Raw genomic sequence first — 22,464 nt, 5'->3', positions numbered from 1 at the left:
GGGTAACAGGGAGTGAACTGGAAATGACATCAGGCTTTGAAATGTCAAACCTGGCCACCAGTGATATACGAGACCACACCTGCTAAACCAACCATAACTGTGCCATCACCTGGAGCCCAAGTACTCAAATGCCACTATGAGCTCATTCAAACTACTACAGCTTCAAAATGCAACTGTTCTTTAGTCAATTGCCTATTATAAACTGGATGCTTGTTTAACATACAAAGAAAGAAACCAAAGAGTAACTTCCCTTAAAAAATCAATAAATCAATACAGAATGAAAGAGCAGGGCACTGAAAATGTAAAGGCAGAAAATTGGTGGAGAAATATCTTGAACAAGAGGTTTTAAAGGTATATGGAAAGACAGAATGGCACTTTGGGGAATCCAAGTGAAATCACCAGAGCAAATTTTTAAATTATATTTTGTTAGAAAATTTAAGATACTGTATAGAAAAAAAGATATTGTAAGGAATTGATGAATCCAGTTGTAAAAGACACAACTATGTGATGGCTCTGTCTAACTTTTACCATATGTAGCAATTAGTAGGTGCACAGTCAGTATCTGTTAAGAGAACTGAAGGGTCTAAAGGCTCTCCTACCAGTCCTCCTTTTTTGGGGGACTCTTTCTAGCAGAAAAGGCTAGACAGAAGCTGGGCAATTCTCTTTTGAATGCCACAGAGACAAAGAGAGCCTAAAGACGAAAGCACTAAAATTTAGAGGTCTCAAGTCCAAAGAGGCACTAAGAAGACTGTCACACTGCCACACTACGCTTCTTTGCGACAAGTTGCAGAGGAAGAAAACAGTAAGGAAAAGGTTTGGGCATCCTTCCACTTTCAGGATCCAACTGCATTACTTAAGACTTAGGGAAGGTGAGGTCACCCTCAGAGATCAGAATTCCTTTATCTTCCCCCCAAAGCTTGCACTTGGGTAGAACTGGAAAGCATCCATGTAGAACACGAGGAGAACACTTTCCCCTCATTCCAAATCCAGGAAGGAGAGGATACAAAACAATCTACCTCACAGCAAAGATACATCTGGTTAAACTAAGCATCAGAGGAGGATTGTGTCTGACTCTGTGGTCACTCCTGGGACTTCGGGCTTAGTACACGTACATAGAAAAATGACCAACTCTGAAAAATCTATCAGGGCCCTGAAATGAGCTGTGGCATTATGCCTCTTTTTCCATGAGTTAGGAGGGCCTTCTATTCCAGACATACTGCACAAATCTTTTAATCTAGTATCAACTCTGATCATCTTGGGCCCAAAAGAGAAAATGTTCTTTTTTACTCCTTCCTTCTTTAGTACCAAGACTCCATGTGTTCATGGTGGGCTGCATCTGCAGATAAGAAAAGGTCCTGATCTGTGGACTGATGCAGGTTCCAATAGCCCCAGGTCTTACTGCGTTTCTCTATTAATTACTTTTACATAGTGCCAAAGAAGAAATTCTCCAAAAGGGCATGGGGGGGGGCCTTCCACACTATCTCACAAAGTAAACAGGGACACTCACTGGGCCTACACCTCCAGCCTGTGATGGTTGGCTCAGGGTATTTGGGCTTCCATAGTATACTGCTGCTTTAGCATAAGATATTTAGCACAGGAGGGGTTCATCATATACTATAATGCCCCAGGAAGGTAAAAATCTCCAGATGTTCAGTGCTCTCTATTCAGCACTTCCTCCAGCCTGCAGTTCACAGTGCCCATGAAGTCACCTGGAACTTCAGAAACTCATTCTAGTACACCAGAATTGGCACAGAGTAGCACAACTGTGTCAAAAGAACATCTGGACATCTGGGATTCAGCAAGCAGAGAAGTATCTAAGACAGGCACCACCAGTCAGGCCCCACTTTGGACCTCCCACTGAGGACACTTTTAGAAACAAGGATTTAGGTCTAGAATTTCTGACTCACAACATTTAGGATTAAGATGAATTAGAAGATCATGACTATGAAAGCCATAGGGACAGCTGACCTGAGCTCATGGGAGCTCAGGGATTCTGCATGGGACAGAACTAGGCCTTCTACATGTGGGGCACAGCTGTGTGGCTTGGTCTGTTTGTGGGGCCCCTAGCAAATGGACCAGGATCTATCCCTGGAGCATGAACTAGCTTTTTTTGGAACCTGTTCTCTATGGTGGGATGCTTTGCTCAACCTTGATGCAGGGGTTGGGGTGGGGTGGGGTAGTGGCTTGGTCCTGCCTCTATTTGATGTCCCAGGCTTTGTTGACTCCCCATTGAAGGTCTTACCATTTCTGAGGAGTGGATGGGGATGGGGGCTGTGAAGAGCAGAAGGAAGGAAGGGGGAGCTGCTGTATGTAAAATGAATAAAAATTTTGGTGGCGCACGCCTTTAATCCCAACACTCGGGAGGCAGAGGCAGGCGAATCTCTGTGAGTTCGAGATCAGCCTGGTCTACAAGAGCTAGTTCCAGGACAGGCTCCAAAACCACAGAGAAACCCTGTCTCGAAAAACCAAAAAAAAAAAAAAAAAACACAAAAAAACTTGATTGAAAGAAGTAGAATTAGAAGAAAGCACAAGAGAAAGTTAGTGCTATGCATCTGGGAATCCAAACTTCTGTTAGCAAAGGAATAATGTGGCAAAGAGTTATTTGCAATGCAAAACGTGAAATTATTGAAGTGAAAAATTGGTGGTGGTGCGTTTTAGTGTGTCGGAACTGAAATCTTTAGATTGTGCTGATGCTTTTATCTGGCACAATGCGGCTGAGCACAGTGGGGGTGGGGAATAAAATAGATGATTTCTTGGCATTATCTGTAGTGTAGCTTCGGCCATGAACTGAAATAATGTGCTGATGCATTTAAGTGGTCTCCAAGGACAATTTTGGAGAGATATTCATTGGAGGCCTCCGAGAACTGATCTAACCAGCTAACCACATAATTGGTCTTAGGCACAGTGCCAATTACTGATGAGGAAGTAAATTTTCTGATATTCTGGTGTCTCTCACCGTGAGAACAAAACAGTTTAAAGCCTGATTGACGGCAGGCTCTCCTGATATGCCATTGTGCTTAACTAGAGAGAGAACAAACTATAGAGACTGGGCTATTGTACATGCTAGCATGCAGGGAGTGGTCAAAATTCCTAGCACCATAGTCATACTGTAGAGGGGTAGCTAGGGATTGGGGATGTTGTACAATAGCACATTGCTTCTAGTCGGTGTGCCTTTCCATAGTTCTCATTTTGTTCTCTCTTTTCACTGTTGTGTAAACAATGTGCTGAGCTCATTGGGAATAATATTTTGGCAGATGTGGGATTTCCAGAAGTCTTGACAGTATCTAGAGCACTGCCTTGATTTATTTGCTTACTACCTAGGAGACAGAAAATTTCTTTGTATAGAATCCTGGTATTTGGCCCTGGCTGAGTTTCCAAATGTTCCATGCTTTGATATCATATTATATGGTTATTTCAGCATTGATTCATTGTTTGACTTTAGTCATTTACCTTCTAATTTCTTCCTTGTACATCCTTGTGATTCACCCCAATTTTGTCATTTTAAATGTCAAATGCTTTAAGAAGAACAGAGAAGAGGAAAAGAAAAATGAAAAAAGAGAAGTGATATAAATTGCCTGGGAATCTGAGCATTTTCAATTAGTGATAAATAGAATTTGGAAGCCTTGGTATTCATGGTTTCACAGTTCAGCTGGATTTAGGCCCTCATATTTTTTATCCTAGCAAAAGTCAGGCAAGTGACTGACGAGTTTCCATGCATCACTGTAAGCAGAGGCTGCTTTTTCATTTCTTGGCCTCCCTGACCCAAATAATCACAAAGAAACTATATTAATTACAACACTCTTTGACCAATAGCTTAGGCGAATTCCTAGCTAACACTTACATCTTAAATTAACCCATTTCTATTCATCTATTCATCACCATGAGGCTGTGGCTTATGGGGTAGGGTCCTGGCATCTTTCTCCTTAGGCAGCTACACGGGTGGCTCTCTGACTCTGCCTATTCTCTCTATATCTCTGTTTGGACTTCTCACCTGGTTTTGCCCAGCTAAGCCATTGGCCAAAACAGCTTTATTCATCAACCAATAAAGCAACACATATACAGAAGGAAGTCACATATCACATCACCACAAATGTCACAGGATTTAGGCCTTTTAAATGTCTAATTTCACCCTAGATCTTATTTGTCACAGCAAATCTAACCTCTCCCCATTATCTTTCTCACAGAGGGGACACTTACTGCCTTGCTTCCTCTCTTGTCATAGTCGTACTGCCTTATATACTATATCTCCACGAGGCTCACCCTCTCAAGACCCAGGAAAAAGATAATAGGACCTAAATTCCTCATTATTGTCTCTGTGTTGGCTCTCCTAGTTTCTCTAATGTAGGAAGACACATCTGATAAAAAGAAATAAGAACATTCTACCTGATCCTTGCTGAGGTACACAGTTATCATTCCACAGCAAGTGAAAAAAAATTGCTTTCATTCACTGTGAAACCTTGTCTCTAGTTTTTAGGAGCAAAAACCAGCTGCAAAGGGAAACTCCAATACACACATTTATACCCACATTATGTTTTTTAAAATCTTGAGTGTAGTTAAGGAGTAATCACAAGCATATCTTTTAAAGGATAATTTTTACAATGGTCAAAAATGGTGCTCTTCCATAGATGATGACTCAAGATGTTTACGGTGGGAAATATTTCCTCCTAAATGAGAAGTCGATTTATTTATGAGAGTCCGTGGAACAAGTTTGTAAAGTACATTACTCACTAATATCTAGGGCTTTCATGTAATAGGCCCAGCCCTCATTCCTTTTGATTATAGAAGCTGAATCAGACTAGCGTAGGATATAAATATACATGAATATGATTTTTTATTATTTTATTTTATGTGCATTGGTGTTTTGCCTGCATGCATATCTGCGTGAGGGTGTTGTATCCTCTGGAACTGGAGTTACAGGTAGTTGTGAGCTTCCATGTGTGTGCTGGGAATTAAATCTGGGTCCTCTTGGAGTGCAATCAGTGCTCTTAATTGCTGAGCCACCTTTCCAGTCACTGTGAATAGGATTTTAATAATCACATGGCCTTCATTATTTTATCATTTATGATGATTGGGGCTACAAACAAAATAAAATCAATAATTGCTTCACCTAGTGAAGTCTAGAAATGGGGGGGGGGAACTTTCAGGGTTGATCTTGTGACATAAGTTTTATTTCTCTATAATTTTATCATATTTTCTTTTTCATGCCTTATACTTTATCTTCAGAACAAGTACTATGACAGTTATGTACTATCATATAATTTTATATACCAGTGTTCATAAAAATTTATATACCACAGTATTCATGGAAAAAACGGAAAACTTTGGTTTTAAAATTTATTCTAGACTAATGAATAATAACTTTCCTTAGAAGCCACCAAGAAACTTCTTCAGTATAGGTTGCCCTGGTTGTTAGTCTTGATACAAATACTAGAAAAGTTAATGATATTGAGCCACTGCATTGTTGGTAGGTAAGTTTAGTTTCACCTAAGGCATAGGAGATACCTAAAGAAAGTTAGGTACCTTAATAAAATAATAATATTTTTATTAAGGAACGGGGAGTTAATAGATTTTACAAAAGCATGTTCCATTCCTTTACAGTGTGTTCCCTTTTATAGACAGTGTTTTCCTTTTATCAAGATAGAATGTAAAAGAATTCTAATAAAGATTTTAATATCGTGTTATGTACGTGCTTGGTGTGTATGAATGGGCATATGTACCACAGCATGGTGGTCACAGTGCATGTGTGTTATGTGTGTGTAGGTCAGAGAACAATCTTTATGTTATGGAGTAAATTGTCTCCTTCCACCTTTATTTGGTTCTGAAAATCAAACTCAAGCCATTAGGCTTTCATGGCAAGTGTTTCTACCTGCTAAACTATCTCACTGGTCCTTATAAGGGAGAATTTTTTACCTCCATGTATAATACTTCAGTTACAGATCATATTTCCCCAACTCCTAGCTAATTGTAGCTTTTGTTTTTGTTTTTTGTTTTTGTTTTTGTTTTTCAAGACAGGGTTTCTCTGTGGTTTTGGAGCCTGTCCTGGAACTAACTCTTGTAGACCAGGCTGGTCTCGAACTCACAGAGATACGCTTGCCTCTGCCTCCCGAGTGTTGGGATTAAAGGCGTGCGCCACCACCGCCCGGCTAATTGTAGCTTTGTATGTAATTTTTTTTTTTTTTGCTAGCAGCATATATTCAGAAGCATATTTCCAACAGCTTAGCCATACTATTGAAAAGAAAGTATGAGCCCCCTCTTTTCACTTTACATTGCTGAAATGTAAGCATGGTAATTGAAAACATCTTAGATGGCAATATGAGATCTATAGGTCGTGGATTATGTGATGAAAAAATGGAAAGGAAACCTGGACCCTTATCAGCTCATATTTTAATATGAGGAAAAAAATTCATTTTGGTTAAAACATGAACTGCCAGCTTTTAAAAGATTTATTATTTATTTATTTAAAAAATCTTCAAGGGTATCTTTTTTTTCTGCTCATCTCCTGTTTACAAGGCAGAATTTCATCTGTAAATTGTTCCACTACCTTGTCCTGCTTCCTTGGCATGAGCTGTGCTGGAAGCAGGCTCAAGATTCAGGGCAACAAACTTCAGCACATCTGGATTCCTGAGCACTCCATAGCCTTGCAACCAGGAAAGAACTGTATTTCTATTCACTGTTTCCCAAACCAGACCCACCTGATTAGCATGTTCAAAAATTTCTCCAGCATATTTAAAGTATTGACCGTGGTTGTGGTTTTTCAAATACCAGACATTTATCTCTTCCTTATCTTTAAAATTGTTTTCTTGCTCATGTTAATGTTCTTTCTTAATTGCATCTTAGTATAAAAACAAAAAACAAAAGCACAAATATGTGGATTTGCTGTGTGCACTGGTAGGTCCACAAAGAAAAATGCAAAAGTCTTTATGCCATTTACAGTAACCGCTCAAAATATCAAAAACTAGAAATACCATGTCTGCTCCAAGGTCAGCCACCTGGGACAATACAACATTCACTTTTTCAGATTTTTTTCTTCACCACTGTTTAACAGTGGAAACTAAAAAAAAAAAAAAAAACCAAACAAACCCAAAATCTAATAGTTCAAATATATAGCAGTTACTGTGTACAGTGTGTCCCCATCCAATAACAGAATATGTTCACCCTTACCTCCTCTTTCCTTTCAGCTTAAGTGGAGGAAGGGGGACTAGAAAGTCACGTCGTAGCAATGAATCCCCTCAGAGAACTGCAATTTGCCAAGATTTTAACTGCCTCAGGGAAAATGCTACTGGAAGAAATAGTGATATCTATTTTCCAGTAAATGTGGAGTGAAAACTGTAGGAGAAGGGCTGCTTGTTGGTTCCCAGCCACCTGGCTAGCTTAGACCCAAAATAATCACACAGAAACTGTATTAATTAAATCACTGCTTGGCCCATTAGCTCTAGCTTCTTATTGGCTAACTCTTACATCTTAATTTAACCCATTTCTATTAATCTGTGTATTGCCACGTGGTCATGGCTTGCCAGCTAAAGTTCCCAGTGACTATTTCCAGCAGCTCCATGGCTTCTCTCTGACTCTGCCCTCGTTTTCCCAGCATACAGCCTAGCTTTTCCTGCCTAGTTCTGTTCTTCCCTGCCAAAGGCTCAAAGCAGTTCTTTATTCATTAACAAATAAAAGCAACACATAGACAGAAGGACCTCCCACACCAGAAAACTAATTTCCCCGCCCTTTTTTTTTTTTTTCGAGACAGGGTTTCTCTTGCAGTTTTGGAGCCTGTCCTGGTGTGAGCCACCACTGCCCAGCTTCAGAAAACTAATTTCTACCTTAATTTGAGGTATAATCTCACTGTTTAAAGACACAGCTGCTATACACTTGACAAGTGTAGCAATCATACAGACTACCTGAAGGATGCCCCTAATCAGTCAGCAACATTACGATGAGCATTTTTGAAAATCCATTGTGAGTTTTTGTGAGAAGTTCCCCATAATTGGTAGTGTGGCTTCCTACAAACATGCTCTACTTGTCTAAAATCTCCTCCTTGGTTAGCATCTCATTCTTGCTTTTGTCTGCCTTGTAAACCAGGTGCCAGGCTGTGGCGGTCATAGTCCTGAGGCAGGATCCAGTGGCAAATCTCAACCTTGTCTAGCTTTTTCATCCTTGTGCTGATCTCAGAAATCATTGAACTATTCCCATTAGGACACAACTCAGTTTGGCTCAGGACTGTTGTCTTTGTGGGAAAAAATGTCTGCCATATACGCTTTCTGGTCCGGAAAACCATCCCCGTTCTTCTCAATGCCCTCTAGCATTTCCAGAACTACAATCCCCTGTTTATGTTCAGACTCCTCTGGGTGCAGACAGGAAGTGAACTCCTTCAGAGTAGCTGTCAGGTCACTGTCCTGATTTGAAGCCTTAAATCTTTTCTCATCATGTGGCAGTATCTTTTTTTATAATTTTAATTTTTTATTTTATTTTATTTTATTTTTTTCGAGACATGATTTCTCTGTAGCTTTGGAGCCTGTTCTGGAACTAGCTCTTGTAGAACAAGTTGGCTTCGAACTCACAGAGATCTGCCTGTGGCAGTATCTTTTTAAAAGTATGATGGTGGCCCTCAGCAGAGTTTCCTAGGTAGTTGATGTGGAAGCCCCCTCTGTATGCTGTGATTACCATTAATAAATAAAGAAACTGCCTTGACCTGTTGATAGAACTTAGGTAGGTGGGGAAGATGGAACTGACTGTTGGGAGAAAGAAAGGCGTAGTCAAGGACACACCATGGAGCCGCTGCTGCCTCTGGAGATAGACGTGCTGAAACTTTGCTAGTAGGCCATGACCTTGTGGTGATATACAGATTAATGGGGATGGGTTAAATTAAGATGTAGGAGTTAGCCAATAAGAAGTTAGAGCTAATAGGCCAAGCAAAGATTTAATGAATACAGTTTCTGTGTGGCTATTTCCTATCTAAGCTAGCCAGGCAGCCAGGAACAAACAAGTGGGCCTTCTCCAACAGGCACCCTGCTTATATTCTTCCCAGGAAATCTTTTTGTCTCTGTCTGTATCATAATCCTTCCAGACTTTAGCGACATTACCATAGCTGCATCTTTTCTGGACCTGGTTGATTCAAACGTTCAGTTCCTCAGTGGTGACAAACCCATTTCCATCACTGTCAACTTGATCAACAATTTTTCGCAACCCCTCTTTGCTCTCTTCCGGGCTTAGCTAATTGAAAGTCTTGGTGGCCTGCTTTCCGAGGCAGGCCTTGTGATCATACTGGCAGCTCTGATTGTCCAGGAGGCTGCCGCTTGCCCAGCTCCGTCTAGCAGCACCACACGGTCCTTGTGCCCCATGGGCTTATCCAGCAGAGCTAGTGCCAGCACCACCAGCAGCCCCAGGGCTGGTCCCAGGAGGCCACCGGGCGCCAACAGAGGGAGGGGGCAGGGCAGTAGGGGCTTGCAGCAGTGCTGCGGCTGCTGTCTCCTCCCCAGTTGAGGGACACACCCAGCTGGTGTAGGGAGACTCCAGGCTACCCCACTCATGTGCCCATTAGCCAAGGCAATGCCCGTGCTATTTATTTATTTTGATTAATGTGTATATATGTGCGCCTGAGTGTATGGATGTGTACCACTATTTTGAGACACATGAGAAATGTGAACTCATTCCAGATAGGAAACAGTACACAGACCAAAGTGCAGCTACCACCAAACTCCAACTTGGTAATTCAAGCAACCTTATTTGGGTTACTTACAGGAATGTGGATGAGGAGTTACATATAGGTGCACATATAAGTCAAAGACAGCTGCCTTGCCAAAAGCCCACCCCAGCATGAGTGGCACATGAAAGCTAGAAACCCCTGGAGCACACAGCACAACCTGTGGGCATCTTAAGAGGTTAAAGAATGCCTATTGCATATAGTTCCATTGATCTGTACCTTTTCCAGGAAACTTTGACTACTGTCTGCTTCTTCCAGGCTGTGTGTTCATTTGGTTTCAACAGTCCTTAGTGTGTGTGTGTGTGTATGTGGGGTGTATCTATATCTCTATATAATATCTATCTATCTATCTATCTATCTATCTATCTATCTATCTATCTATCTATCTATCTATCTATCTATCTATTATGTATCTATCTATCTATTATGTATCTATCTATCTATCTATCTATTATCTATCTATCTATCTATCTATCTATCTATCTATCTATCAACTTGAGGAGGGAGGAGCATAGAGAACCTGGTCAATATCAGGGACCTCCTGAAGCTATTTTAGCTTGTTTACTTCCTTAGTTTAAAGAACTTCTCTTCAGGATAGAGCATTCTACCTCCACTTAGAGAACATTTTGCTCTCTCACTCTCTATAAACATTGTTTCCTAACATAGCTAGTTGTATCACCTCCTCTTTCACATCTTCTGTCTTGAGTGTCCCTCAAAAATAGAAGGTTTTAATCTTTGAAGAAACTGCTACACAATAACACAAGCATGCAAGTGCCCACAGAGGTCAGAAGAGAGTCACATTCCCCTAGGGCTGGAGTATCTTGATGTGGGTGCTGGGGACTGTCCCGAACTGACTGAGCAGTGAGTGCTTACCACTGAGCTATAGCTCAGCCAAACTTTCACTTTTAAAACATGTCTTTTATAACAAAATGTTGTAGTGAGGAGCGGGCCTGCTTTTGGTCCCGGCCGCCCAGCTAGCTTAAACCCTGAAATAATTACACAGAAACTGTATTAATTAAATTACTGCCTGGTCCATTAATTATATCTAGCCTCTTCTTGGCCAACTCTCACATCCTGATCTAACCCATTTCTATTAATCTGTGTTCACCACGAGGTTGTGGCTTACTGGGAAAGATCCTAACCTACGTCCGTCTCAGGCCAGAGATTCATGGCGTCTGATGGACTCTGCTCTTCTTCCCAGCATCCAGTTCTGTCTTTCCCGCCTACCTAAGGTTCTGTCCTATCAAAAGGCCAAGGCAGTCTCTTTATTCAACCAATGAAAGCAACACATCCTACACCAACAAAATAATGCAATAGACTGTCCTTATCCTCCATTTTTTTCTTTTCATAATCTCATTTACTCATAGTCAATAATGGTCCAAATATATTAAGTTGCAAATTTTAGGAATTAAAAAATAAGAACCCTAAGTTTTAAATAGTATTTATTTCAGTATATTGTTATATTTTCTTTAATTTTATTATTATTACTAAATATCTTACTGTGTCTAACTTCTAAATTAAGCATTCTCATAGATTCATATGTATATAAAACAGTACTTCATACTCCCCAAGGTTTCATTCAACTACTGAGGCCTTCCAATTTATTCCCACAGATAATGGTAGAAAACTACTAATCCTTGCTTATTTTCAACGGTTTTAATATAAATTCAGTTAAGAAACTGAGTTTCAATGGGATGTTCTTCAAACTGAGGAACTTAAATGTATTCTCAGTGATCCCAAGGCTCTCCTACCCCAGGCCCATATTTGAGGTTGAATTTCCTCAGTGTTGGAGCAGCAGACATGTGGCTAGGAGCAATTCTGAATGACCCCTAAGGTTAGACTGCATTTAGTGTAGCGTTGCCCAAGTTCTTCAGTTTGTCTTTGTGGTGACTAATGCTGGATTACCAACAAGCAATACTGAATGTCAGAGGAGCTCTGAGTATCGGTTGTGGGTGACGGACTATCAAATGAGTCAAGACTAACTCGGTAAAGTCCATTTGCATCTCATCACAATTCAGATCTTGGTTATGAAGTTCATGACCCAGTTGTAGTATTTATTTCCTATTTATCCACCTAAGAACAGAAATAGGCAGAAAAATTACTGGCCCAGCTCTCTAGGTAACTGTGAAGCAAACTGATCACCTGCTTGTTCCTCATTAAAAATTTTAGCATCCAAAGACCACGATGAAGGCCGTTACCTGACTATTTCAGCTTACTGATGGTTAGTAGACTTCACTCAAACACTTAGAAAAGGAACAGATAAATACTAGGGCTAGAATGTTCCTGTGATTAACTATAGTTATGCCCAAGGATGGGAACTTAAAATGTTGTGTGATTATGAGTGAGCTGGCGCCCGACCACGTGGAGCTTTTTCGAGCCCTTTAAGGCTCTGGCCAGTTGGGGCTGCGCTGCGTTCATTTGGACATAGATACCCACACCACCTAGCGTCTCCGCCGCGCGCCGCTCTCCCCCGCTTCCCAGCAGAGAGCGATGGGATCTAAGAGCACCTAAGCGCCCCCGGCAGGGCTTGTGCCAGCGCTCCAGCCCACAGGCGCACTTGGTGCTGTGTCCTTGGCTCATGCCTCAGGTCTGGACCGCAAGCGGCAGCATCTTTGCGCGCCCCTGTTCCGTGCACCCACCCTGTCGTCAGCTCCCCTCCAGCCGGCCTGCGCGCTTGCATCAGATTCGCAGCCACCTCTTCAACCCCCAGCTCATGCCTCTGCCTCCTTGACAGCTGGAAGCAATTTTAGAGGAAAATGTCTCCTCTCCCAGCAGAGTTTGCCTTCAGGTTTAGGGACATCATTTAGGGGTTGGTTATAAGTGGTATGTGGTTGAGGGATGGGGGGAGATATTTTATAGGCTCAGGGGTGTTCTTAAAAAAAAGAGAGATAATTGGTGATGGGATAATAGATTGGTATTTGTGGTTATTGTTTTTAGACAATTATATTGGTATTGATTCTTGTATATTGATACAAAGTTAAATTATATTAAATATTGTATGCGAGTATGCTTCTACCTCTGTTTAAAACATTTTTTATGTATTGATATAGATTGTATTGGTATATATATATATATATATTTACTATATTGCTGTGTACATTTCTACCTCTGATCAAGATACTTATACATTGTTTACATTAACTCCTGGCTGGCAGTTGTGAGCCCACCAAAAAAGAAACAAGATGTGATTGCTTAGCTAAAAAAGGTACTAGCCATGTGGCTAATATAAATAAAAATAATGGGATAATGTAAGTTGTAAGAGTTAATAAAAAGTCTGAGATACTAGGCTAATCAGTTTATAACTAATGTAGACCTCTATGTGATTTCTTTGTGACTTAACGACTGTCAAAAGCAGGCAGGACAAAAAACTCAGTCAACAGTGAGCAAATGTTGATAGGTTTACTCAGAGTGGGGTTAATGCTCTGGTCAAACAAACAAATGCCAAAGAAGAGTTGTTTCTTTGAAGAGATTGGCAAACTCCTGGCCAAACTGAACAATAGTAGAAGAAAGAAGAGCCAAATGAATAAAATTATAAATAAAAAGGGAGAAGTGACAACAGATGCCAATGAGATCCAGAAAATCATAGGGATGCACCTTAAACACACATACTCCACTAAACTGGAAATTTTAAAGAAATGATGGATTTCTCGATGCACTGGATGCACAAAAAATTAACCAATATGAAAAAAATGTTTAAAAAAAGCTATATGCAGCAACATGGTTAAAGTACTAATTTAAAAGGCCCCCATCTAAAAGAAACCCAATATCAGCTGAATTCACTGAAGAATTCTACCAAAACTTCAAAGAACTAACACCAACACTTCTCAAGCTATTCTCCAAAACAGGAAAGGAATAAAGGCTTTCAAGATCTCTGTAAAGTCAGTAATTACCCTAGTACCAAAACCAGATAAGGATATAACTAAAACCAGAAAATTACAAGCCAATCTCCCTGATGAAATTACATATAAAAATTCTCATTAAAATATTGTGAACTGAAATCAAGATCATGTCAAATAGATCATTCATTGTGACTAAAGTTGGTTTCATTCCAGAGGTGCAGGAAAGATTAAACATCCCTCAAATTATTTATCTGGATTCCAGTTATTCCAAATCTGGACCAGAATATGAACAACCTCTTTTATTCCATCACTGTTTTTTAAATGACTTTTTCCTTATCTATTTCAGGAACAGTTACTCAGAATGAACTTTGCAGAAACATCCCCTTCAGAAGCATGCAAATGGTCTAAGGTTAAACAACTTTGGCAACTAGCATTGTGCATGTTTGTTTGTTGTTTAGCTAAGATATTAAGGGCCCTAGCAGTTGCATATGCTATAATTTCAGGAACAACTTATAATATGATAATATAGCTTAGCATATATATATATACATATATATATATATATATATATACACACACACACACAATAACTCTAAGACTGTCTTCTAGTCAGGTGGTCAGATCATAATAATGGATTATGTATTTAGTGGGGCATTCATTATATTTCTTTTCTTTTCTTTTTTTTATTAAGAAGAAAAAAAAACATAAACAAAAAACAAGTTTCCACCTCCTCCCAGCCTCCCATTTCCCTCCCCCTCCTCCCACCCTTCTCCCCCTCCTCCCATCCTTCTCCCCCTCCTTCCACTCCTCTCCCCCTCCCTCTCCAGTCCAAAGAGCAGTCAGGGTTCCCTGCCCTGTAGTAAGTCCTAGGTCCTCCCCCCTCCGTCCATATCTAGGAAGGTGAACATCCAAACTGGCTAGGCTCCCACAAAGCCAGAACATTAAGTAGGATCAAAACCCCGTGCCATTGTCCTTGGTGTCTCATCAGCCCTCATTGTTCGCCATGATCAGAGAGTCCGGTTTTATCCCATCCATGCTTTTTCGGTCACAGTTCAGCTGGCCTTGGTGAGCTCCCAGTAGATCAGCTCCACTGTCTCAATGGGTGGGTGCACGCCTCGTGGTCCCGACTTCTTTGCTCATGTTCTCCCTCCTTCTGCTCCTCATTGGGACCTTGGGAGCTCAGTCCAGTGCTCCTGTGTGGGTCTCTGTCTCTATCTCTATCCATCACCAGATGAAGGTTCTATGATGATATGCAAGATATTCGTCAGTATTGCTCTAGGATAGGGTCATTTCAGGTTCCCAAACCTCAGCTGCCCAAGGAACTAACTGGGAACCTCATCTTGGGCACTTGGGAGCCCCTCTAGGGTCAAGTCTCTTGCCCACCCTAAAGTGGCTCCCTTAACTAAGAATTGTGGTTCCGTGCTCCCCTATCCGCCTTTCCTTTATCCCAATTCTCCTGTTTCCCTAGGTCCCCCCTCCTTCCCTTCTACCTTTTCTCTCCCCATCTCCCCTTACCCCCATCCCACCCCACCCCCAAGATCCCTTTTCTCCCCGGCAATTTGGTCTACTTCCCTTAGCCAAGAGGATAACTATATGTTTTTCCTTGGGTTCACCTTCTTACTTAGCTTCTTTAGGTTCACCTATTGTAGACTCCGTGGCCCTTATTTATGGCTAGAAACCAATTATGAGTGAGTACATCCCATATTCATCTTTTTGGGTCTGGGACACCTCACTCAGGATAGTGTTTTCTATTTCCATCCATTTGCATGCAAAATTCGAGAAGTCATTGTTTTTTACCGCAGCGTAGTACTCTAGCGTGTATATATTCCATACTTTCTTCATCCATTCTTCCATTGAAGGGCATCTAGGTTGTTTCCAGGTTCTGGCTATTACAAATAATACTGCTATGAACATAGTTGAACAAATGCTTTTGTCATATGATAGAGCTTCTCTTGGGTATATTCCCAAGAGTGGTATTGTTGGGTCCAGGGGTAAGTTGATCCCGAATTTCCTGAGAAACCGAAACACTGACTTCCACAGTGGTTGCACAAGATTGCATTCCCACCAGCAATGGATGAGGGTACCCGTTCCTCCACAGCCTCTCCAGCAAAGGTTGTTTAGCTAAGATATTAAGGGCCCTAGCAGTTGCATATGCTATAATTTCAGGAACAACTTATAATATGATAATATAGCTTAGCATGTATATATATATATATGTACAATAACTCTAAGACTGTCTTCTAGTCAGGTGGTCAGATCATAATAATGGATTATGTGTTTAGTGGGGCATTCATTATATTTCTAGTCACCTGCCTTTCCAAGTGTTCTCCTCTGACAAGTGTGAGCAGGCAGAAGGAGAGACACATAGAGCTGAGCATACATACTCCAGAGCAGTTTGGAGGACATGCAGCTTAAGCTGGTCTCTCACTTAATCCATATAGTTCACCTGGGGCTTGCCACTTGATGAGATTATCCTGACCTTTCAGAGGTGGGAGAAGTTTGACAAGGATTGGGGGTTTTTGGTAAGAATGCTTTGGGGATCCCCACTACTGGATTTTTCAGCAGTTGTATTACAGAATCTGTGGCCCAAGTTTGTTAGTTTTTCAACAGAAGTGTTAATTTTTTTCCCATTGTGCACTACAATACAATAATTGTTGTTTTAAGAAGCAAAGTTCTGGTAGCAAAATGGGGTACTGTTCTTTTCTTAAAATATAAGAGGATCAAACTTTCTAGCTTCCAAGCTACTGATCCCATATTATGTCTTTACATATATAGCAATAAAAGACCTCGAGAACCTGGGCTGTGGTTCCTGCCGGGTCTAGAAACAAGCTTATGGTTGTAGCGGGATTGGGGGCACTGCTATTTATTTCTTCATAGAATAAATAGACTTGGTAAGAAATGGGTAAGAAGACATGGCTTTATAAGTTATAGAAACCCTTTCAAAGGACAACACAGTCTTTTGCTCTGGGCCTCAACAGTATTCCAGCCTACTCTTCCGTTTTTCCATCTGGTGTCCTTTAAGATGAGAATAGTGAAATTATCAGGGTTATAGGTGCCCAGCTGACAGTCCAGTGTGGCAATTTCCCTTTGAAGTAATGTCATTTTGTCTGCTTTCTGCCGAGTGTCCACATAATGCACATCCTTTTGGAACAGGAGATTTCAAGATAAGAGCACATCTGAAACTCCAAAGAGAGGGCTGTTCACACTTTTATTCATCATTGAACCTGTATTCTTGCTCATCTAATGAGTCAAGAAAAGTTTTCTTGCCGGGCGGTGGTGGCGCACGCCTTTAATCCCAGCACTCGGGAGGCAGAGGCAGGCAGATCTCTGTGAGTTCGAGGCCAGTCTGGTATACAGAGCTAGTTCCAGGACAGGAACCAAAAAGCTACGGAGAAACCCTGTCTCGAAAAAAAAAAAAAAAGAAAAGAAAGAAAGAAAAGAAAAGAAAAGTTTTCTTGAACCTCAATTGTAAATTCATATAGGTACACTGGCCATTTTAAATCAATGAGGCCTATCTTTCTTTTTCCTTTAGCTTTTTGAGACAGGGTTTCTCTGTAGCTTTGGAGCCTGTTCTGGAATGAGCTCTTGTAGACCAAGCTGGCTTTGAACTCACCTGCCTCTGCCTCCTGAGTGCTGGGATTATAGGCATGGGCCACCACCGTACAAGTGAGGCCTATCTTTTGCTTCATTTGACCTTTCCCTGAATAGTCGTGCTGGCCTCTGTCTATTTTTTATCTGAAGAATACTACAGTTGAAGCAAGTGTTGGTCCTCCTCCTGGATGATGTAGTAGGTGACCTTGTGTGCAAAGGTTCTCTGGATATTTCCCTGGTACAAAAAATAGGTATGGTAAAGGAGGGTCCAAGTAATACCTTGACCTGTTTAAGTTATATGAATAAAGGAGTAACAAGAAGACGGATCTGAAACCACAAAATGGGATCAGATTAGGACCAACAGGCAAAGACTATATCTCCTAGCGATAGCAGGTACCATAAGAAATATTTTACCTCATATCCAGTCAGTGGGGTCAGTGTCTACTGATCTCAAAAGAAAAGCAAAGATGAGAGCCACAACAAGAGGAAGGCAATGAGTAACAGAACATTTGGAGAGATGACATTTTGTATTAACCTCTTTCCCCTTTGTACTTCAACAAAACATCATTTGATTCTTTCTAAAGCATCTGCCATATTGTGTCTTTTTGTGTAGGTGGATTCATGAGGCCCTCCCTTTCTCATGCCAGAAGAGAAACTCTGTTTACCTTCCCTTCCATCTCAACCTAACCTAATAGCCTCGCATCATAGTAGGCGCTTGTAATTGTATGTTCATTCATTCACTCATGCTTTCAATCAATACTTTTTATTCCCTATTATGTGCTAGGCATCTTACTAGTCACTGGAATTAAAGCAGCTACTGTAACAGTCAAACATTCATATTCTCATGCCACTTAGATTATTTTATAGGACACTGAGAGTAAACAAGTAAGCCAATACAGGAAATGTAAGGCAGTAAAACTACTATTAAATAAAATTAGGCATGGTTGTAGATGGACCGGCAGACTGCGTTCCCGCCCAGCTCCTGCACGGCTAGCTTTATACCCGAAATAACAACACACAAACTGTATTCTTTTAAACACTTCCTGGCCCATTAGTTTCAGCCTCTTATTGGCTAATTCTAACGTCTTGCTTTAACCCATATTTAGTAATCTGTGTAGCACCATGAGGTGGTGGCTTACCGGGAAGGATCTTAACCTGCGTCCATCTTGGAGAGGAGAGCTATAGTGTCTGCCTGAGGCTTCTGCCTCATTGCCTTCTTCCCAGCATTCTGTTCTGTCTACTCACCCACCTAATTTTCTGCCCTATCAGGCCAAGCAGTCTCTTTTTTTTTTTTTTTGCTTTTTTTCGAGACAGGGTTTCTCTGTGGTTTTGGAGCCTGTCCTGGAACTAGCTCTTGTAGACCAGGCTGGTCTCGAACTCACAGAGATCCACCTGCCTCTGCCTCCCGAGTGCTGGGATTAAAGGCGTGCGCCACCACCACCCGGCTAAGCAGTCTCTTTATTATTAACCAATGAAAGCAATAGATAGACAGATGACCCTCCTCCATCACATGGTAGAAATAATAGTAGAATATGTTGTTTATGCAATATGGCATTCAAAAGTCTTAATAGGATGACTTTTACATAGGGTAAGAACTCTTGAAACCAAGAAAGAATTTTGACTGAAATATCCTTGAATCAATCATTTGTTGTCCCTGCCATTCATTTTAATCATCTAGTTAGTTGTGTATCATTTGTTTTGTCTATGATAAAAACATGTTGAAGTGAGATTTACTGTTAAAGAAGAATTGGGAAACTTTCAGGCTATAAAAGAAAGGACTTTTAAGTACTAAAAGCTGAAAGTATTAAATATTATGAGAAAGGTATCTAGAACCAAGGCAGGTGAATCCAGGGCCTAACAAAACTTCTCCAAATATGGGGAAGAGGGAATATCTTTCAAGGCATATGGCTTGGTGGCCAGGACTAGAAAAAAATGGGTAGGATACAGGTTAAAGGTTGTTAGCCAGTTGAGGAGACATAATTTATCATTCCTGAGAATACCATAGGATAAGCTATAGAGTATATCATGAAAACACTGAGTTCAATGTGGCTAACTTTCTGGGTATAAGAGAGGAAATATGGGTCATATCAAAAAAAGATTAAGAGTAGCTTCTTTTGAGATATTTATTTATTTATTTATTTATTTGTGTGTGTGTGTGTGTGTGTGTGTGTGTGTGTACAGATATATAGGTGCCATGGCACATGTGTGAAGGTCAGAGAATAACTCCAAGGAGTTAGTTCTGTTCTGTCACCTTATGGGATATGGAGACTGAACTCAAGTAGTTAGGACTGTGAGCAAGCACATCTACCCTCTGAGCTGGCTCATCAACCCGAGATTAGCTTCCTAGACGACAAGAGTGTCACCAAGACCATATAAAAAATCAGGAGCTCACAAGGTGGATTGGGAAAAGATGTATGACCAAGTATAACCCAACTTCCCTGTTCTGGTCCTAGAACTTCTATCAATGCCTTTCCCTGATGTCTTCAGGAAATACATGAGCCCTGTGGATTTCTCTACACTTCAGTTCAAGTATATTTATACCAGTCACATTGAGATTTCTGAGGAAACATATTGTAACAACACACTGCGGCCTGGCCTGATCTAGCAGTTAGTGTTTCTCCAGCTCACAAGGATAAGATTTCTACTAAATGCATCCTGATCCCTCTCTCCCCCCACACACCTGGGCTTCCTTCTCACTCCCAGCCTATTGTCCTTGCGGCTCAGTCAGCTGAAGGTCCAATTAAGTTTCTTGTTGATAGGAATCTGGATACCCAAGACTGTCTTCCAATATTTTTGTTTGCAACTAATTGGCAAGGCCATTTATCTTCAGAGCCTCAGTTTTCTTCTCATGAGAGGAAAGGCTGCTTTGTTAGTGATTTTATATCTGAGAACAGTACTCTGATAGATTCCCATACTGGGATCCCAAGAAGACAATGGAGAATTAAAGACATTGTCATCAAGGAAATTATTGCTAAGCTCGGAAATAAAATTAATGTGCATGCCAAAAGTAGAAAAGACCATCAAAAAGTCATCCAATAAATGTTGGCTGGGGTATGATTAAGGGCAGAGAAGTGACCCAGGCAGCTGTGCTCTATTTCAACCAAGGCCAGTTCAAATAGTTAAGGTGACCAGAGAGAGCACCTTTCCTTTGACGAGGTGATGCTTAGACTGTTCTTGAAATTGTGTGTGTGTTTGTGGTCTTTGTGCTGTTGCTGTTGTTATAAAATTCTGTCTACGGATCTTGAAGGACCCCTTAAGAAGCTTAGTGTTTTTGCCATTGTATAGATAAGGAGACTGAAATTCCAAAAAAGAAAGCTCAGTAAGGGCTGGAGAGATGGCTCAGTGGTTAAGAGCATTGCCTGCTTTTCTAAAGGTTCTGAGTTCAATTCCTGGCAACCACATGGTGGCTCACAACGATCTGTAATGAGGTCTGGTGCCCTCTTCTGGCCTGCAGACATACACACAGACAGAATATTGCATACATAATAAATAAATATTTTTAAAAAAAAAGAAAGAAAGAAAAATTAGAGCTAGGTTCAAGATTTTCTGCTTCCCAGCCCACTACTCTCCACCAGGAGCTGAGAAAGGAAAGATCGTATTTTCGATGTAAAAAATGCAAATAAAGTCATAAAGAAAAGGCCTAGAAGCCTGATGGCCTAAATAAGTGGTTCTCAACCTATGGGTCACAAACCTTTTGGAGGGGTCAAATGATATTTACATTATGATTCATAGCAGAAGCAAAATTATAGCTATGAGGTAGCAATAAAAATAATTTTATGGCTGGAGGTCACCACAGTATAAAGAACTATACCAAAGTGTCATGGCATTAGGAAGGTTGAGAATCACTGGTCTAAAGAAACTTTTCAAGATACGCCCCTCTCTCCATCCCCAAAGACATTTACATGCCTTAAAATTAGGTATGGCATCTTCTTCATTCCTCAAGAATAAGTTAATTTAGTAGGTGAAACAGAACTGAATTCTAATTGCAGGTGAAACACAAGGTCATTTTATTTACTTAGCAGCGGGAAATTCGTTTAAGAATGGCCTCTCTCATGTAGCCTGCTATCTCAAAAGCTTTGAGATTGAGAGGTCCTCCTTCGGTCCCCCTTTTCCCCATCACCACAAGGTACACAGATCCCATCTGAACTACTGTCACAGCCTGGCTACTTCTGCTTTGACCTTTGGTACGCAGGTCCATGCTGTTGTTACCCTCGGTGAACAGGTTGTCTCGGATTAGCAGGCATTTGATCCCAGCAAGGGTGACTCCCTGGAGAAACAGCTTTTCTCGCTGGTCTTTTGCCAGTAAGGTCTGAACTTCTTCCTGGGTCATATGGATAAAGTTGCCTTCGGGGCAAGAAGCTAATAGCCAGGGTGGATGGTTGGTGACAACTGCTGCATCACTGCATATCTCCGCCTGTAGGAACAATTGGAGGCAGTCTTGCCAGAAGTCTTGGCTCATGTCCTCTGTGCACTGCATAACTGAAGTATGCTGCCTCTATATGGTAAATACAGAGTTCGCAAAGGTTGGCCCTCACAGGAGGTTTGTGGACAGTTGCTTCCAGATGCCTGATCAGCTAAGAGCAACAGAAGATTAACAGTCTACTTTACTTCTTATTTTCTCTGAGCAGCAAGTTGGTAGAGGTCTAGGGTGAAGCTGTGCCCCAAGCTTCCCGCGGCTAGCTTTGAAGGAGAGGTGATGTCACTGTGGCTTTATGACTTTTATAGCAGTCATCACTGGTCACATCATCAGAAGCCTCTGACAGTAGTATTCTGGGGGCTGTCTCTATGTCTCTAAGGTGAGGGAATGGAGTAAACCTTCTCGCTCTCCCAATTACTATGGGAAGAACATCACCTTTCAGTAAGTAAGTAGAAGATAAATATGTAAGAACTAAATTGTAAACTTGAGAGTAAAGCAGGACAGGAGAAATTTACTATAATGAATTGTATTTAGTGGTCTTTTCTTTCGGGGACTTGAAGTTTATGTACATGTGTACCAGTTCACATCTTCTGATGGGACACCACTATCACCCTCTTCTCTGTGTTTTTGAGTCTTTATGCTGCCCTCTAATTGACACTAACTTTAAATTTAGGAAAGTTTACTCTCATCACTTGTTCAGCTAGTATCAAGCATTTGCTATGTGCCAAGCACTTTCCTGATCACTTGGGTAGTGCATTAAATAGACAAACCACAAGAGTTATGTAACTGACTTTCCAAAAGAAAAAAGGATATTTATTATCTCTTATGGAAAATACTTTATGAAACTAACATTTTCTTCTAACTTTTCTCATCCCTTCCCTGGATTTCCTACTCCCGTGAGGGGCCCTTTCTGAATTTTGACT

At 40.9% G+C, this 22,464-nt stretch overlaps 1 protein-coding gene and 1 pseudogene across 1 annotated transcript; both read right to left on the bottom strand.

The window, feature by feature from the left end:
• Window positions 1-7,905: 7,905 nt before the first annotated feature.
• LOC121445068 lies at window positions 7,906-9,521 on the bottom strand (annotated as a pseudogene).
• Window positions 9,522-21,139: 11,618 nt separating this feature from the next.
• Window positions 21,140-21,583, bottom strand: LOC121445067 (profilin-1-like). Its single transcript, XM_041647059.1, has one exon. The coding sequence runs from the start codon at window positions 21,581-21,583 to the stop codon at window positions 21,140-21,142; it is 444 nt and encodes a 147-aa protein (XP_041502993.1).
• Between the last annotated feature and the right edge of the window lie 881 nt (window positions 21,584-22,464).

Source organism: Microtus oregoni, unplaced genomic scaffold, assembly GCF_018167655.1.
Source record: "Microtus oregoni isolate MIOR12 unplaced genomic scaffold, Mior012 000155F_ref0000269, whole genome shotgun sequence".
Taxonomy (NCBI): Eukaryota; Metazoa; Chordata; class Mammalia; order Rodentia; family Cricetidae; genus Microtus; species Microtus oregoni.
Note: the sequence above shows the minus strand (reverse complement) of the source record. Positions and strands in the feature narration are given on the sequence as shown.